Source organism: Papaver somniferum, unplaced genomic scaffold (genome assembly GCF_003573695.1).
Source record: "Papaver somniferum cultivar HN1 unplaced genomic scaffold, ASM357369v1 unplaced-scaffold_10, whole genome shotgun sequence".
Lineage (NCBI taxonomy): Eukaryota > Viridiplantae > Streptophyta > Magnoliopsida > Ranunculales > Papaveraceae > Papaver > Papaver somniferum.
The window spans coordinates 9,783,061-9,802,498 of record NW_020618825.1 but is presented as its reverse complement, the minus strand read 5'-3'; the positions used below and the strand labels follow the sequence as shown (position 1 = coordinate 9,802,498).

At 38.0% G+C, this 19,438-nt stretch overlaps 1 protein-coding gene, 1 long non-coding RNA gene, 1 other non-coding gene and 1 pseudogene across 4 annotated transcripts; all 4 read left to right on the top strand.

Moving 5' to 3' along the window:
• The first annotated feature begins 1,946 nt into the window (after window positions 1-1,946).
• Window positions 1,947-2,019, top strand: TRNAR-UCU. The gene has a single exon. It is a non-coding gene; the product is annotated as a tRNA-Arg (tRNA).
• Window positions 2,020-3,126: 1,107 nt separating this feature from the next.
• On the top strand, window positions 3,127-5,810 carry LOC113327017. Of its 2 annotated transcripts, XR_003348688.1 has the most exons (3): window positions 3,127-4,828; window positions 4,978-5,059; window positions 5,417-5,810. It is a non-coding gene; the product is annotated as an uncharacterized LOC113327017 (long non-coding RNA). The 2 variants fall into 2 exon arrangements; XR_003348687.1 differs by having other exon boundaries at window positions 3,127-5,059.
• Window positions 5,811-6,675: 865 nt separating this feature from the next.
• On the top strand, window positions 6,676-8,304 carry LOC113326300 (B3 domain-containing protein At5g42700-like). The gene is made up of 6 exons (XM_026574053.1): window positions 6,676-6,759; window positions 6,869-6,934; window positions 7,110-7,165; window positions 7,269-7,422; window positions 7,533-7,739; window positions 7,861-8,304. The coding sequence occupies exons 1-6, from the start codon at window positions 6,676-6,678 to the stop codon at window positions 8,302-8,304; spliced, it is 1,011 nt and encodes a 336-aa protein (XP_026429838.1).
• Window positions 8,305-18,666: 10,362 nt separating this feature from the next.
• Window positions 18,667-18,766, top strand: LOC113327440 (annotated as a pseudogene).
• Window positions 18,767-19,438: the final 672 nt, after the last annotated feature.

Sequence of the window (19,438 nt, the reverse complement as noted above, 5' to 3'; positions counted from 1 at the left end):
AGCAAGTTACAAATGGGCTAAGGCCTTTGCAATTGGCCCAATGAATGCCTGGCAGTACACAAATTATCTGTATCTATTTATTTTTTCCATTTTCATCTGTAAACACAATCATTTCTTCTTTTGCTTTATACAGCAAAGGTTGGTTTTGGTGCTTTTGACTTCACTTTACTCTTTTTGTTGTCTGAAAACTTAAATCCCTGTAGCCAATTCCAAATCTCTAGCTAATTAGATCACCATCTTCTTCTAGTTTCTTCAGAATCCTATCCTGAATTCGTCACTCTCTTATATCATTTCAAACAATATTGATGGGGAATTTAACAATCTCCCACCAGATATCATACTAGATATTTTAAGTAGATTACAAACAGAATCAGTATTGGAGTGTAAACTAGTTTGCAAATTCGTGGAGGAATCAGGTACGCCATCCATCCTTTTCTCGGATGCAATTAACTCATCTCAGTGATGATCCTGCAGGTAAGCTCACTTTTCTTTTATTGAAACCTTATCGATACACAGAACATCAACAGATTCACTACTTAGAGTATGATCATGATGATGAGACACATCGAATAAGAAAAATCAACATAAAACCTCCATTTGATGGGAACGGTGGAGGTTATGGTATTATTGGTTCTGTTAATGGGCTCATTTGTCTCAATGCTTGTTATGACCATAAATTATTTGATTATCAACCTGCTTATATCTGTAATCCTGTCACAAAGGAGTATGTTATACTTCCGAAGTTGAACAGAGAAATGGGTGATGATGATGTCAATATACGTCAGAATTTCCATGATGTTTACAGTGGATTCGGTTATCTTCGTTCGAGTAATGAGTACAAGGTTGTTAGACTCGATCCAAGATCCAATTTTGAGCGCGTCGAGGTGTACACTCTTGGGTGTGGAAATGGATGGAGAAACATAGTAGGGGAATACGGATTGGATTTCTCTGCGTGTTCTTTTGTTAATGGTGATGGTGTGTTTGCAAACGAAACGCTTCATTGGATTACATTGGATGGAAAGATAGTGGCCTTCAATCTGGCTGACGAAAAGTTGTGAACTTCCAGAACTACCTTGTCTATCAGTAGCTGATAATGTGGATCTTTATTTTGAAATTGGGGTTTTGGGTGGAATTTTGTGGTGTTCGATCCTTGATGAGTGCACAAGAAAGACCGACATTTGGTTATTAAGGAAAAATGGAAATCCAAACATGGAGGAGCAGGAGGATTACCGGTCATTGACTTGGAGTCAAGAGTTCGATCTAGTCGGTATGAAACCACTTGCATTGACGAAGAGTGGTAGAGTTCTATGTTATAGTCCTACTGATCTCTATTGTTATGACATAAACTCTTCCTGTTTCAAAATGCTTGTGAATTTTGCCGAACAATTTCTCTTAGAATCTCCTTAATTCCTCATATGAACACCTTGATTTCACTGAAAGCATTAGGAGAAGAAGAGATGAAAACTATGGGCAAAAGCGGAATATGATCTTGTCTCAACTAAGAAGCTACGAACAATAGTGTTAGCAGAGGAAGCAGCAATACGCAGGAAGCTCTTGTCCACGGTCCATCCCGTATATGCAGAATTAGAAACCGGTAAATCTTGTTGAAACCTTAAGCATTTCCTTATAATTGAAGCTTATTGAAATGGCACTGTCCAATGACTATCGTATGTGGATTCTTCTTGTTTATGTGTTGTTGCATTTTAATTGTGGTCTATCCTTGAACAATAAAGAATGTGATGCACACTTAAACAAACATAACTCGTGCGGATTTATATTTGTTTTAGCTTTAAGTACATCATGGGATTTCTATTGCTGTTGCTTATATTTGTCATGCTTATTAGATTACTAGTTTTGTCATTTCTATCTGGTCACCGGAGGAAAAAACAAGCACCCATAAAATACACCTAGAATAGTAAAGTTTCCAAAATAAAACCAACAAACAAGCACCCGTGGCCTAATGGATAAGGCGTCTGACTTCTAATCAGGTGATTGTGGGTTCGAGTCACACCGGGTGTGCACATTTTGTTCATCATGGAATAATACTTTTATGGTACTAATTGTAATCAATTACACAACACCAATAAAGCTAAAGGCTCTCTCTCTCGTTTTGTTTTGTTTTGTTTTTTTTCCATCTCAAATTTGTGACAGTTATGTAGAACTTAGCCGTAGCTAGCTAGCACTCATTAAAAAGGTAGCCCTAAACTAATTTTGCAACCAAATCCAGTGGCTAATTTGGATTTTGAATATTTTGATATTGTTTCTTTCATGATCCTGAAGTGCAGATACCATATACTATGGTGGTTGAATTCAATTTTATGTGACTCATCGCGTTTCATATCAGATGTAGTCAATTGAAATATTAAGAGAGTGCAGCCTACATATATTGTTTTGATTTTATACATATGTGACATTTTATCAATATGGATTGCCTATACCGTGGTAACTTCTAGATAATCAGAAGCAAAAGACTAGCTTTATTATGATGTGGCCCTATAAATACCGGATACATATGATAGTTATTATTTATCACATGGTAGTTCCCACTTGATCTTCTGGTTTAGGCCTCCCACTAGGCGTAAAAATGGTGTCTTCTTCGGTATACTAGTCAAATCCATCGTAATTGGAAATGGGTTTGACCGAGATTGAGTATAGTTCACGAAAATCAGCAACTTTAAAGAAAGAACGGACATAACCCAATGTATCTTTGGCCGTTTGCACAAATAACAGCAGTTGCATGCGGGCATGAGAGACTTAAAAACTCTATCCTTGGCAGGGCAAGTCCCTTTCTCCAAATCAACAGAATGAGACCTGCATAATACAAAAATACGCATACTCACATATGTTAAAATCAAAACATAACAATTTAGCGGTGTTATTGAATTTCAATAATTCCGCCAAAAAAACGATATTAAAACAACGTCCTACATTGCAGCCACCCGGAGGACAAAAAGCAGAAACGCGTCTGCAGTTTTGCAGGGAAACACAGAAAATTGTCTATTCAATTACAGCCGTTCATTTATTTGTAATAATATAGAATTATTCTGGTCCATCGGATCTAGATCTAAGTTCTCTTTTATTTTTTTCTCCTCTTGTTTCTCTCTCACAATCAGTTTTCGTCTGGCCATAGAAAGCTATGGAGAATTCTTTTCGTCCAGTAACTCATTAACATCAACAATTTTTTTCGTTTTTGCAGACATCAAAAACAGAAACATTTTGAGGAATTGCCTCTTTTATGGCTTAAGAAGAAAGTCCATGGACATTGTGTAGCGTAGACAGCTCTTTTCAATCTACATTTTATGTTTAGATACTTGTCATATCTTCTTAGCTTTTCGGGTATCTTCTTCGTAATATGCCACAAACACCATCTACGCTTAGCTTCTGGAAAAACTTGTTCAACAGCACTTTTCATTGCAGCGTCTTGGTTCCTCCCATACAATCAAGCCATGTTTCGAACAACCAAATAAAAGTGGGTATCTCCTGGTTCGCAAGCAAACCACAACCAAATAAAATAGACTGCCCATGGTGGTTTACCCCAACAAAAGGGGCGAAAGGCATGTCGTACTTATTAGTCAAATAGGTTGTGTCAAATGTTACCACTTCGCCAAATTCTTTATACGCTTCTCTGCACCTTTTGTCTGCCCAAAAGACATTCTTCAAGCGATTGTGCTTACCCATGTCAATCCTATAATAAAAATCTGGATTCAATTTTTTCATTCTCTCAAAGTAATTATAAAGTGCGGTAGCATCTCCTTCTCGAAGATCTAAATGCTTCTTTTTCGCAAGCATGTTTCTAAGATCTTTTTCATCATACGGAAGGTTCCCAGGTCCACCGGCTTTAGCTGCACACATATTGAAGTTTTGGTACATTTTTATTCCGGCCTTGTCATGGTTATGATCCTTCTTTTCACACTTTTCCTAATAAACTTGTTGCACCTCATGAACCTAGCTTTACTTGGGGTCGTCCTATGAGTGTGGTCGGAAACAAAAACGGTAATCATCCATTTATCATCCCACCCTAAACATGCTGTTACCCTAGCCTCGCATTCACATTTTCCTGTTGGATCAAGCTCAAACGGAGTAACTGATGTAGTTTTATGCTTTCCTTCCCGAACACAAGCAATTGTTACATGTCTTAAAACCCCCATCCTTTTTTGACAACCGCATCTTACATCCAAATCCTTTTCCAACTGCACAACGTCTATAAAATTCATATACATTATCGACGTCATCAAATGCCATTCCAACTTCCGGTACCACTATATTGCAATTATCATCTTTTCCACCTGAGTTAGCACTCTCATCCAACTCAATGCTTACTAGATTGTTATCCATCTGCATATAAAAAGTTTTAATAACTCTCTAAGCTTAAAAAAGAAAAAGTCAATATTAGATCTATTGATGTTAGTAGTGACTAGGACCAAAACGACGGATTCTTAAACAAATAACTATTGAACATTCTCTAGAATTTCTAGACATCTCCCCCCTGGCCCTCTTTAATGTCAACAAGCCCAACCGAAAACGTTAACCTTTTTTTCTTTGTTCCCGAATATTTCGTCTGTGAGCGTAAGACAGGCATTTCGAATGAGGTTCAAAATCATTTTCACTGATAATTGCTTTCAGTTTTTAGTTTTTTTATTTTAAATTGTTGATTCCCTGTTTTACTTTGAAAACTAGGGGTTTGCAGAATTTGCATTTCGAATGTGCTCCAGCAACAGCTCTTAGTAATTCTTAATGCATGATTTTTTAATTGATGTTGGTCAAGTGGATAATCCTCAATCTGATCATGGAAATAGCAATAGAAGAAGGAGAACCTAATTGCAGGGAGGTAAGATTTTCACAAGTCTTCAGATTTTAATTCTTATTAAGAATGGCTTAGTTCAACAATGTCGATGATCTTGATCCATATGCCTCTCTCTTTTCGGAATGTTTCTATCTTCAAAATTTTGATTCGACAAGAATTTGATGTGCTTTTAGACTTTAGAGCATAAACGTTGTGTGCAACTAAGACAGGCAATTATTAGCTAGCCTGTCGCCCAGGAGGAAATGGAATACAAAGGTATTAGTTTTATTCTAATCTGTATCTCATTATGAATTGTTTAGAAAAACTGTAAAAACAATGTTTGTCAAATCTGTATCAATTTTAATTTGATGTCTAAAGGAGTGTTCACATGATAATTGATTGTAATGGTTTCCGTATATTTTGATACATTGTCACCTTCCCATGTGTGTGACTAACATTTATCTTCGGTTAAGTCAGTCAGTAGAGTACCTTACAATGAGAATTCTTGATCTTTGCATTTTGTGTACTTAGTCTAATATTTCATTATCTAATATCTGTGTCTTTTGCTTACTTGAGTACAAACACGTGCATTTCCTTCGTGATCTGAATTGTTTCAATTCTCTTTTTCTGCAGGTTCAACAAGATTCTTACAGTTACGGAGGTACTGCCACTTACAACCAAGGTTGAGACGTTAACTCCATCTTACCGAGTTTCATCTTAGGTACGCAACATTGTCGAGTTTCAATCAGAAAGTGGCGGTAAACTTGGGAAGTAGGAAATATAAGGTGCTGCAGTTGAACTTGGTGACTGGACGAAGAAAATTGTAGAATGCCCGGTGTTCGCCGACGTGCAACGCACGTGCACTCTACTTGTACAGATTAATTACAATAGTTAAGATTCTATAAACATTGAAACTGATAATTTATTGTTCTCAGGAAAAAGAGATTTTTATTTTAATGTCAGAAAGTAAATAGCAATTTTTGCTTTGTAACCCAAAAGCTAGAATATTAAACTTTGATTTACAGTATTTACGTCTTATTAGTTCTTCTTTTCACTAGATCTAAGATGGGTATGAAAATCATACATTACCGTAACAATGGTGATTGGAATGTATGAAGCACAGTAATAAAGAGAGAAGAAGTCACTTCTTGGTCTTACCGCAAGAGAAGCTAATTAAGAAAGAAAATATATTTGGGGAGATTTTTATTAGATTTAGATCCAATGGACCGGAATAGCTCCTTACTATTACAATTAAATCGACGACTCTAATTGAATAGACAGTTTTCTCTGTCTTCCTGCAAAACTGCAGACGCGTTTTTCTGCTTTTTATCCTCCACGTAGCTGCCACGTTGGATGTTGTTTTAGTATTGTTTTTCGGGTAGTACATATAGAACTATTGATTGAATTTACATTGAACATTATACAATTAAAAGAAACCGTTGGAAAAAATTTCATTTTTAGCCCCCCTTAGTGACCGTACAGAAGGGACGACCAAAATGACCGTATGGACTTGGACAAGACTCACAAGATATAAAAGGACAATTAAGGAAAAAATAAAAGATTTCTTTTTTTATTCTCCATGAAAAATCATTCAAATTATAGTCAAAACTCTAAAATATGGTAGTTAAAAATACTGAACACATGTCGACTGATGATTTGGTGGACCAGATGAGCATAAGGAGTTGGGCAACACGATCCGGAGCCACTTTGCATTATATATCCCACTTTCCTGATATATTGGCCACAACGGGCAAAATAATATCACTTGGAGATATTCTCTCCGTTTATAAAGAAAGGCTGCATTTTCATTTTTTAGGTTTTCACTTGAAATTTCTGTTTAGGATCAGTTTTTTTCTGAAGCAGGAATAACAAACTCAAATCAGTGGTTTCCAATGGCAACTGCTGATAACACCATCAACCACTCTTACGAAAAAGAGCGCGAAAAGCATTTGGAAGAAAACGAGAGACGATTTAAGGTTAGTTATTTCAATAAATGACTGTTGTTTATCTTTTTCTTTTTCTAGCTGCATAATTAAGATGCCAATAACTTTCAAGACCGCACATTAATGATGTGTTATGATGTAGGCTTGGGGTGTTGCAAAGAAGGCTCGGAGTCGAAGTCTCATTGTAAAAAAGGATTCTGCTGTGGTGGTAAGTTTTGTTTGTCAAATTGCAAGTCATCGATCTATCGGGTTTGTTTGCAGGGATTTGATATTAGTGTAATGGTATTTTGTGTTTTTCTGCGTAAAAAATGTAGTTCTGTTTGAGATGGTTAATTCTAGTGTAATCAAGTTTAAATCTTAGCATTTCATGTAATGTGTTTCAGTTTGTTAAAGACCGTCCTCAGCATAAAAATTCGAAATCATCTAGATCGTCTAGAAGGTAAAATTTCTATCTAGCTGCTAGATGTCTATTTCATATGTTTAGTTTTTCTGGATTCCCCTTGATATATTAGTAGGTGCTAATACACTGAGCTAATAACAAGACCCGGGCAACTGTACCAGAAAGTTGCTACCAAAGAGGAGCGTGCTGATAGGTTGAAGCAGGCCATGACTTTACAAGCTCGTTTGGAGTCAGAAGGACACCAATGTTTTGTTAAGTCGATGAGGCGATCTCATGTGTACCAAGGATTTTGGCTGGTAAGCTCATAACGTGAATATGTCCATTTTTGTGTGGAAGTGAAAAAGATTGATAATTCGTTTTTTATTTTTCTTATATATATATGTTAATTACAATTTCCTTTACGTAGAATGTTCCTTCCGAATTCTGCAATAAATACTTGGACAAGAAAACATTCGATATTTGGTTGGAGGACAAGGAAGGTAGAGAGTATGAGACGAATTTCATTGGTACAAGCAACGGTCTCAGCGGAGGTTGGGGAACGTTTGCCGTGGATCATAAGTTGCACGATGGTGATGCCCTTGTGTTTCAACTCATTGATAAAACAAGATTTAAGGTAGAATTACTGAAATCTTTTTCTGTTTTTTTTTATTGCTTGTAGTTTGTTCTGATCCCATTTTCAGTCCACTGCCTCGTTGTCCCTTAAGATGATATACATTGATAACTTTTTTGTACAGGTACACATATTCAGAGGGTCCAACGACGGAGGCGAAGGAAATGCGGAGATTCTGAAGAAAGATAGAGAAGTAACATCCGACAAAGAGGATGTTGAACTAGGTAACTCAAGCAAATATAAAGATTGGGGTAGTGATGTTGTTGCAGAGAACCGTAAGGAAGAGAAAGCAACAAATCCTGCCAGAAAAACCAAGGGTTCTACATCGCGAAGGCTCCAACCAAGTAGATCCTCAAAACAACTTGCTCAACCAAGAATACAAGCAGAGGTTTCAAAGAAATGTCAAAGAGAAGCAGCTGAACGGAAAAAACCTGTTCAAAAAAGGAAAATGAAGGAAAAATTGCTTACGAAAAAGCGATTTGACATATCCCAGGTTACTTATTTTAGGCAAATCGTAAAGAACCTTTATAAAGGTTCGAAAAAGGTCCCCTTAGTAACAAATTCATAAATTAGCAAAGGAACGTTGCTCTCTAGAAAACAACCTAAGTGCTGAACAGCAATTTCATTTATGAGTTGCTTATTTTGTTTCGTCTCTACTATTTTCGTCTTCTTAATTGCAACTACTTCACCATTTGATAAGGTTCCATTATACACTGTGCCAAACCCTGCTCGCCCAAAAATTTGAATTTCGTGAATGTGATAGTTGTTAGATGCCTTGCTTAGCTCTTTCTTTTAATAAACATAGCCTTAAGAATCTGTTCATCTACATTATCACACTTGTTAACCGGAGGTTCGTTTCCTGCTTGAAGTTTGATGTCAGAGACTTGTAGTTCTTCCCAGCTGAATAACCAGTCTTGAATATATTATTGTCTATGAGCAAAATAATAAGATATTAGTAGTTTTTCTTGTTGCTGCCAGCAAGTGGCAGGAATACAAGTATTTTCTGAGATAAAATGGCACTTCAAAGGTAGTATGTGAGCTATCATCCATGAGAAGCAGAGTATATTCTGTCGAAGTTTGTTATAGTTTAAAAAGCAAAGACCTTTATGAGCTTTGGTTGATAATGAGGTTTCTTTTGTTCAGTGAAATTTGAACATTTTAGGGTTTTGTGTTTGGTGGGTGAGATAAGCGTTATGTTTTGCCTTTGCAAATACTGGAATTTGGTCGAAATTTTGGAAGAATTTGAGAAAAGTGCTGTGGGATTGAGATTTATGCAGTTTAAGCAAATGTGGGTTTCTTTGTTATATTGGAAATTTTTTGCTCCAGTTAGGTGTCCTTTATCTGCCTAGAATGTTCATGCATCATTTCTCATTATTAGGCCAAATGCAGCAAGACTAGCTTTTTTACTTATAACAGGCGTCTGGATTACTTTATATGCCAATTCATTGGTATTTTAGTTCAGTTTGAATCAGTGTTAACACCTGCAATTTTAGGAATGCGATTATTAGTGAACGCAGCAGTATAATAGTGGAATACATATCTGATCAAATGAGTTTTTGGTATTGGATTTTTGGGATTTTGTAAAGTGAATAAGATATGAGGTGCTGCGGCCAACCAAATGGCCCTTGCATGTATATGGGCAAGATAATAACGTATGAGTAGCTGTTTCTTGTTGCTGCTGTCACAGAGGGCTGGTGACAGGAACATAAGTAATATTGTGAAATAAGATGGCTCTTACTGGGTAGTATGTTCTGAGCTATCCCCCATGAGAAGTGAAATACTTTCTGTAGTTGATAATTTTATGGTGTTCAATCCTTGGCTTGACGAGTGCACAAGAAAGACTGACATTTGGTTATTAAGGAAAAATGGAAATCAGAATATTGAGAAGCAGAAGGAATACCAGTCGTTATCTTGGTTGGAGTCAAGAGTTCGGTCTAGTGGGTATGAAACCAGTTGCATTGACGAAGAGTGGTGCAGTTTTATGTTATAGTCATACTGACATTGTAGTTGCGGAAAATCCCACAACTATACCCAATGAAATGATAAGAACACAAAGTCTAAGCTATAGAGAGAAACTTAAATATTAATGATATTATACACCTCTTAACACTAGATATGATCTTTACACAAGCTTTTTATTAAGGATATGGTGTTCTTACAAATATGATGAAGATTCAAGTTTATAACAATGGAGATGACAAATAAAAGATTAAACTTTAATGGCTTATTTTCTCTCTTCTAAAAGTGGTTTTAGCTTTGATACTTCATTGAATTCTCTCTGAACCTCCCCCCTCTCTTCATTATTTGAATCAATATATAGCCAGATATCCTGGTAGAAGACAACTAAGTTCACGTGCAAATCTCTGCTAGCTGATCTCTGCTCATTCTGTCTTATTCGCCAGGCTTTGGGGAGGTGTCGCTGTCCTTCGCGCTGCTGCTTCGTGCTCTTCCTGATATACATCGTGCTATACCTGTCGCATGGTTATTCTTCATGCTTCCTTCTCCTTATCGCATAATTACTCTTCGCCTAGTTTCTCTCTTCTTCGTGTTAATGGTTTTCTTAATCAGGGAGAGGTCATGTGTTTAGCTTTGTGCGATATTTCGCCCCTACATTTTGCCTCTTCTCGCTTTATTCCTCTGTAAGTGAAATAATGCGAGAATCCCTTGGTCAATGCTTCGTGTCAGACCTGTCTCGTGTCAGACCCGTCTCTGTTCAACGTATTTCCGTTTCTTCCGCACTTTATTACTCGTGATGTCAGTCTCCTCGATTTTCGGTGGTGTGCCTTTACTGCTCTTCCAATAAATACCAACGGGGGAGGAGGATATTTTCGCATTCTCTTTCTCTTTTGTTTGATTTCTTTTCTTCTTTCTTGGATTTCATGGAGGGTTATGAAGTGTTTTATCCTATTGTTGTTGTATTTTCTCGGTAAGTCTTTTGCCTCAGTTCTTCATACTTTGTATTTCTCCTGTCGTCTTTGGGAGTTCGTTCCTTATTCCAATGTTTCTCCTCCTCTGCAGATCTGTATTTTTTGGCAGTTTAATCGATGGATCTGTAAGGAGCTTTCATCATAACTGGGGTCCTTCTATATATGTGCTTCTGTCTTTTAAGCATGACGATATTTCCTCTTGACTACTTGGTACCCAATTTGATCCTCGGGTCACCATTCAGAACAAGTTATCCACCGAGCCTGTCGGAAGGATCAATCTTCGGAAAGGGCTATCCACCAATTGTGTTGGAAGTGTCTACTTTGCTTTGGTTCGTGCTTTGAGCTTGGAGTCACCTCTGGTCACTCTTCGGAACAGCTAAACCGTCGGGTCTGTTGGGGGGACTTGTTTTGTTTCCTGCGTCATAGTTTGAAGTCACCTTGCGATACTGAACCCAATTACTCTGGTGGATTTGATGCGCTACTGGTGGTGAGGCTTCGTGGGGAGAAATTTTGATCGCATGCTTTACATCTTTCCCTTTGTTCATACATCTCTACACTGTATTGCTTTCCTGCATTTTATCTTGGAAACGGATATTATTCAAATTTTTAAAGTTGATTGAATTGAATTTTTGAGTTTTAACTATTTGATGTATGTGACATTGTGCGAAGCGTGGTGTGGGTTTCTTCCTGAGGAGGTGGGAAGCATTATTCCCCTACTTGCCTCTGCTTTCAATCTCCGAAGGGAGTTCCTTATTTATTCGTGGGAATGTTATTCGTGTGAATTAATACTGTATTATCTTACGATGAATGCTTAAATTCTTTCGAATAAAATTCTAATGCGAAGACTGCATGTGTGAAGATAATTCTCGTGGCTCGTCATTTTGAATTAAGTTCTATGATGCGAAGCAAATCTTTATGCGTATGCAAAGCATGGCATCAGGGTGAACGTCGTAATGTGTTCATGCTTTCCAATATGCTTTAATTACTAAAATGTTTAAAATCTTTAAATTAAGTATACTTAGCTCGAGAGGAGTGCATTTCCTTCTTGCCTCTGTGTATCCCTTTTATGCCTTAGTGTCCATTCGCGCTCCTTAGATATCTTCTATTTGCATAAACTTTGTAGGTCTTAATTGCCTCCTAAATAAGGTCTTAATTCCTTCCCCACATAGAAATTTAAAGGACATATGGTCGTTTTGGGTAGGGTCTTCCACCTGTTGGGCGATGAGATCTCAGTTCCATGTGCTCTTGCGAGTCATTGGCCATCGATCTCGCCTTAACTGTGTTAGTATTCTTAACTCCTTAGGCTATCCTGCGACAATGTACCAGGCCTAGGTACTCCCGTGAGTAGAAAACCCAGTAAATTGTCGTCTTTGACACAATCAGCTCCCCAATGGAGGGTGTCGTCCATTTATATTCCCCCTGAATCGCCCTTCAAGGAGGTTACCCCTAACCATTTCAGTTGGGCTCCTCCCATACAGTGATACAACGACCAGTGTTGTCGCAACCTCATGCTTTTAGCCTATGTGGCTTATTAGGCACGAGATCACACCCTAGGTGGGGTTTCTTTGGACCGGGTCTATCACAAGTTCCAGGCCATCTTTTATCTCCAGTGGAATGCTTTTACACCCCATACCGGAGAACTTATTCTCTGAGTGGTTCGTTCTCAGTGGCCTCCAGCGGATAGGCATTTCGCCCCAATATAAGTAACTTTCCCAGGATCACCAACTGTGACCCGCGTTAGGGATTAAGGGTCTCCTCTTACACACTGTGCAGTCCTCCGGTCGCACAATTTTATGCGAACTAAGTTGACACGCCACAATCGTTGTCCTAGCCTCCCTAGGTATAGGTTTTAATAGTATCTTTCTGCCCCCTATTGAGGTCTTACGAGTAATTCTTGCTTCTTCGCTTTGTAGCTATCGCCTGTGGCTTGCTCGCTTACTTATCAAAAGAACTTGTTTCATTTTTATTGGAAACATATGTCAGGTACATTTCTTCTCCTTCTTTAATTTCTCGTTTTGTTGCTTCATGGATAGTACTTCTTGAGATAAATGTTGTTCCATGGGTGTGTTTGTGTATGTTCTACATCTTTTTCTGTTAGTTCATACGCTCCATTTCCGACGACGATTTTCACGATGTAAGATCCTTCCCAGTTGTTTGCGAGTTTTCCTCCTGACTTCCTCTGGTATGGCGGGATTTCGCGCAACACCAAGTCTCAAACATTGAAACGTCTTGGTTTGACCTTTTTGTTACATTCCCGAGATATTCTTCTGTGATAATTGATCATGTGCTGCAGCGCGATTTCCCTATTCTCTTCTGCATCATCGGGTTTTGCTAATATGATATCTGTATTCAAGTTATTTTCCCAAGCTTCGCGCTTAGTGGTTGGTATGATGACTTATGTTGGTAGTACAGCTTCTACACCGTATGTTAGATAGAAGGGAGACATTCCAGTAGCTTCTCGTCGCGTTGTGTGGTATTCCCATAGGGTGTTATGGAGTTGTTCGCACCATCCCTTATGGTGACCATCAAGTTTTTTCTTCAGAATATCTGCCAAGGTTTTATTGGTTGCCTCAGCTTGACCATTACTCTTGGGGAATAATGGGGTGTACTTCCCACTATAGATTTTGAACGCATTGAGTAACATGGCGACGTTCTGTCCTTCAAATTGCTTCCCATTATCCGACACCAATTACACTGGTATTCCAAATCTACATATGATTTTCTCGAATATGAAGGAGAATACATCAGAGTCTCTGATGTGCTGTGTCGCCCTTGCTTCGACCCACTTTGTAAAGTAATCGGTTGCTACGATCAAGAATATTCGTTCTTTGCTACCTGGTACGAGGGGTCCTTGATGTATTTTGAAAGTTGTTGTAGAAAGTGGTAGTAAAGTATTGTTCACTCAAACTTGTGAAGATTTGTTTTAGACTTAAATTAAAATAAAAACTCAAATAAAGTCGATTTCAAGATTGTAGAGAAACTGAGACTATGGATTCCACCATTAACCAATTATCAGTGATTCAATAGTAATTATTATTATGCAACTCATACATTCAATTTGATTATTAAATATTGCCTAGACAAGTAAATTCTCAAAACAATAGATGTAAATCGAAAGCATGGACCATCAAAAGACTTAACCTAAGCATGACCTATCAATTCAAAACACAACTACTTAATCAAAATCATATATTCGATTTAGGTTCAATGCAAATAATCATAAAGAATTGCAATAATTAATTTAAATAGAATTTACCACATAATAATTGGAAAAACGGCTTCCTCTGTCGCCTCAGCAATGGGGTTTAGATTCTCATATTATTCACATTCTCAGAATAGGTGTTCATAGCTCAAAAGGGTGAAAAACAAGAGAAAACTACTGAAGCAGCGAGTTTGTAACAGATATAGTTGTTACAGAACTCACTGTTACAGAGACTACTGTTGCAAAGAAACCCTAATAGAAGTAATTGTTGGCGAACTGTTGCATAGTTGAAAGATATGTGACGGTTTTTTCTATCTCCTTCTTCCTCGTTATGCTGGTGATGAAGAACTCTCTGCAACTTTATTTTATGGCTCTGTTCTACCCCGAAAGTATCCCTAGGTCTCGACACCCCTTTTGTGACCTCCCAGCAAGCCTTTTATACACGGAAAGTGAATGAATCCCGAGAATCTTTGTCCTTTTTCTTCTCTGCAAGTCACGGCAATATTTCCCTTTCTTTTCTCATATGCGTCTGCTGTGGCATATATTCCGTAAATTGTATAGGAGAGTATATCTTCTCCCATGTACACGTAAACTCCAAAAACAAAACCAAAGAAATCCCGAGATATCCTCACTGCCTCAACACCAGAAACCGAGTTTCTAAGCCTCCCCTGTTTCGTGTAAATCGTTATTTTCTTCGAAACTGCTGCACCCGTCAGTCCTATTTGATCTAAATAGGCCCAAAAGAAACTGAACCCATAAGAAATCCGAAAAGAACTCCATGAAAATCAGCAGAGAGTGCTCGTAGCTTTCTCCCCTCTGTTTTCACGAATTCCGGATTATTCAGCCAAAGTTCTTCGATTCCAACAGCTATACCTATCCTGTTTAGTTGAATCAAGTCCAGCCTGCAAATATGGGCGATTGAATCTGTACAGAAGTATCCCAAAAATCGAACCCTAATTTGAAACTTCCTGCAACAGCTATTCCCGCCAAAACCTCAAATTTGAATTCTTGAAGATGACCTCCCCTTATCCGACAGTGGAGTCCCTTTAGCAACTGGGGCGGAAACAATAATTTTTGGGGTGCAAATATCCATGGGATGCCCCTTATCAATTGAGTGCCCCTTATCCAAACTGAGAGTCCGAATGGTAGGTGTCCTCCGGGTGCCTTTATCAACTTTTCGAACCGATTTCGTCGCAAAGCTTACTTCTCCAAAAACACCTACAAAGACACAAAAATCCATGATAAATACAAAATCGAGCACTAACAATATATACAATTGAGATTATATCAGACTGTCTATCAAATACCCCCAACTTATTTTTTGCTCGTCGGTTGCACTTAGCATGTGCAACAAGCCTTTAAACCCCTGGGTGGCCCTAGTGGCCGAGTTATAGTCTCGGGAGGGCTTACCAGAGATATACCCACAAAACCTTTACTCCAGACCCTAACTATCTACGCAGAATCTTGGAAGGCACTAAAGAATCTCCTTGGTTGGCATACTTTTTGGCTATAGGAGGAAGTACCCTGATGCGAAATTCCAATTGTTGTACACGATTTTGCACTCAAGCATAAAAAATTCATATATAAGTGACAGAGCTCTACTCAGATAGTTTCTGGACATCATAACCGGAGTCAACCAATCACAAGATGGATATAGAGAAAAACATAGATGGTTTTGATGTTGACTAGGTGAACGGTGTTTCTCAAATCTGTCTGAAGGCCACTGCCAAAATGACCTATCCTAATGGACTGAGATAATGTTCTGGACTAATATCAACACAGTGGCATATACAAGGGAACCAGTGGTCGATAATCCTAACTCTAGGTCAACACAACTGGCATATACAACGGTACCAGTGGCCGACTTTATTGAATTTATTCCGGTTGGTCTAATGGTCTGGTCTCAATTTCTATTCTTTTTTTTTGGTATCTCAATCACTCTATTTTACCCTATTGTAACAACTTCATTCGTGAGCCCCACCTAATCACTTAGAGAAACAAAATTTAAAAAGAACAAAATAAAAACATAAGTGAAAAAGACTCAACGAGATATGACGAAACTACCATGTTATTTCTAACATCTGAGCTCTGTGCTTTTATGAATAGACTCTTTAGATGTTTCCATCTAATCAGATTGGTTCCTCAACTCCTACAACCAAAATGCTTCCATCCACTTAGATTGGTTAGTGCCATCCTTAATAGGCATAAATTTCTAGGTTCTGGAGTTTATTTATTGCAACTAAAAGTTTCTCCCATACCCCAAACTTAAATCTAACATTGTCCTCAATGTTCTAAAGATAAAATTAAAAGCATGAACAAGGAGAAACTGTTACCATTTGAAGCAAAAGATTTAAGAAAAGATATTACCGTGTTGCATGAGATTGGGTTACCTCCCAAGAAGTGCTAAGGTTAAAGTCTTCAGCCAGACATTACGTACCCCTAAAATGGCTAATTACCCTTTCAAATCGTATATCAATAGTCGAAACAACTGTGGATCATCAAAACCAAATAAAACTGCCACTAAAATGAGACAACTGCACAGGATCAGAAAAATTAACATATGGATCACAACCTCATTGAAAGTTTCTTGCTAGACAACTGGATTTATTTGGGGCACTCACTTGGGCTTCATATGAGTGTCTTAAAAAACAGATTCATCCGAACAACAGGACTTTAATAGATGGATTTCCTCCTGGACAGTATCAGGAGGATCGGGTTGTGGAGTCTGAATAGACTCAAGTGATACCTCATATGCACTAGGCTCGAGTCCCAAGTTAGGGACTTCTAATGGGGATAATTGACGATCACTACCCCCAAACTTAGAGTAATCAATACTCTCCGTAAGACCTTTAACTATGGCTTGAATTTCCGGATCCTCAGAGTATTTAAAATACTCAAGAGCTTCTTCTAGTTCACTACCCCCAAACTTAGGGTCATCACTACTTTCAGAAAGACCTAATACTATTTCCTGAATTTCTAGGTCTGTAGAGTCCTTAAAATATTCGAGAGATTATTCTAGTTCTAAAGTCTGGTCATCTAACTGACCTAAGAGAATTGTCTCATCAAATTCATCCAAAAAATCACCAAATAAAGTTTCGTCCCAATTATCCTGAACTAGAGCATGAACTAAAGTACTAATCATATTCACTTCCTCTAAATCATCGGAAGGTTGTCTAGCAACATTATAGACATTTAATTCAGTGATCATATTACCAAAGGATATATTCATAAGTCCAGTCCTACAGTTGATAACAACATTAGACGTGACTAAAAATGGGAAACCTAAAATCACTGGTATTTGGTTTTCTGGTTCAGGGACAGGTTATGTGTCTAGGACTATGAAATCCAAAGGATAAATAAACTTGTCGACCTCAATAAGAACATCCTTTATCACACCGCGAGGAATATTAACAGATCTATCAGCTAACTGCAGTGTTATCTTGGTAGGTTTCAATTCACCAAGTCCTAGCTGTAAGTACACATGGTACGAGGGTAGGTTTCAATTCACCAAGTCCTAGCTCCTAAGTCAAGTAAAGCTTTTTCTACCGTGTGTTTTCCTATCGTGCAAGCAATGGTAGGGGCACCTGGGTCTTTATAATTAGGAGTTGTGGTGTTATGAATGATAGAACTTACATGACTAGCTAAAAAGGCTTTTTTAGGGACACTAAGCTTTCGATTTCGCGTACACATATCTTTAAGGAATTTGGCATAATCCGGAAGTTTCCTAATTGCTTCTAGTAGCGGAAGGTTTATGGTCACTTTCTTAAAAACCTCCCTTATGTCATTAAAGTTGGATTCACTCTTTGTTGGTACTAATAGCTGTGGAAATGGGGCTCTGGGCATAAAATAGGGCCTCTCAGGAACCGAATTGGCATCATCAAAGATTTTATCATTCCCCTCATCCATGGATGGTCCTGAGGGGTGTACTACACTATGCTCACTATCGGGCATGGTAACCTGATTGTCTACTACTCTACCACTCCTAAAGGTTCTAATTGAATTCAACTATTGTAATGGTTTTGCACCTACTTCATGAACTCCTCTAGGGTTGGGTTGTGTTTGACTAGGGAACCTACCTTTTTCTCTCAAAGATTCATTTATCAGACTAAACTGGTCTTTTAACTCAGAAATAGCCTGAGAATTAGCCTGGCTTATATTTTTACTTTCTTCTATGCCATGTGAAAGCGTTTGGTGAATCTTATCTGTGTTTCGAATAAACGAGATTAGAGTTTCTTCTAGACTTGAAATTTTCTTATCAGACTGATTCTGAAACTGAGATGGTCTTGAAGGATTCTTAGTACAGACAAAACATGGGGGAACATTAGAATTACTAAACTGACCTTGACTCTGGCCCTTAGACCACGAAAGGTTCGGATGGTTTCTCCAAACAGGGTTATAAGTTTCTGAATATGGGTCGAACTTCTGAGAGTTATCGAATCTAGTGTTATTGTAAAGAGCATTGGCTTTCTCTTCCATAGTATGGCCTTCCCAAAAAGGCTCCACCCGACTACTAGTGTGACCCAATTCTAAAGATTCTAACCTTTTAGCTATTGCTGCAATTTTGAAATCTGATTCATAGCCTCCTTCTACCCTATTAACTTTTCCTCTGCCTAGAAGAATTGTTTTTTGGGGTACCCTACTATTTTCCCATTTTTCAGTCTTTTCAGCGATTTCATGCAAATATGTCATCGAGGCATCAACTGTTTGGTTTTCAAACCCACCTGTACACATAATTTCTTCTGTGGTTGTAGTGGAATAATCTAAACCCTCATAAAGGATCTGAACTAACCTAACCTTTTCTAAACCATGATGAGGACATTGGGCTAATAAATCATTGAACCTTTCCAAATACCTATACAAAGATTCTCCCTCTTGTTGTGAAAACGTGCATATTTGCGTCCTAATAGACGATGTTTTGTGCCTAGGGAAAAACTTGTTCAGAAACGCAGATGTAAGTTGTTCATAAATTTCAATTGACCCGGAAGCCAAACTATACAGCCATGATTTGGACTTATCTTTCAAGGAAGGTTTCTAATTTCTAGGGTACTACAAATTCCCTCAAAATCCGTAACATAGAAATTGGGTTTTTCATTTTCTTTCCGTAAAAAGATTTCGAGCAACTGTAAGGTCCCGGGCATAAGTTCATATTTTTCTTTAATTTCAGCTAACCTGATACAAGAGGGACGAGTAGTCCTAGTCGGGTTCAACAAATCTTTCAAAGTTGCCATTTCTGGGTCTATAGGGATTCTTTACTTAGTAAAAGGCGGACGTTCAAAACCGGATTTTCCGAAAATCAGACTTTCTAAATTAAGATAATAGAGATTCTTAGAACTAATGAATCGACCTAGAGTGTGTCTTCTACGTTCAGGCATACAAAAGAAATTATTTCCTAAATTGGAAGGGTAAGCAATCACAAATCAAGGTCGACTCAACCAAATCAAACCTATTGATTTCTAGCAAACAAAAAGCATGATGGCTCCACTTAGATTATTTCTAGACCAGCTTCTACTCTTACAAGAGGAAACTAGTACAATTTTAGCAAACCTCGTAGGAAGATCCTAATAAAGTAAGTC

What these genes read in the sequence shown, in the direction of transcription:
- LOC113326300 (XM_026574053.1), top strand. Translation starts at nt 6,676, where the DNA reads ATGGCAACTGCTGATAACACCATCAACCACTCTTACGAAAAAGAGCGC. An exon ending in AAAACGAGAGACGATTTAAG is followed by an intron (nt 6,760 to 6,868) that starts GTTAGTTATTTC and finishes GTTATGATGTAG; the next exon opens with GCTTGGGGTGTTGCAAAGAA. An exon ending in TGTACCAAGGATTTTGGCTG is followed by an intron (nt 7,423 to 7,532) that starts GTAAGCTCATAA and finishes TCCTTTACGTAG; the next exon opens with AATGTTCCTTCCGAATTCTG.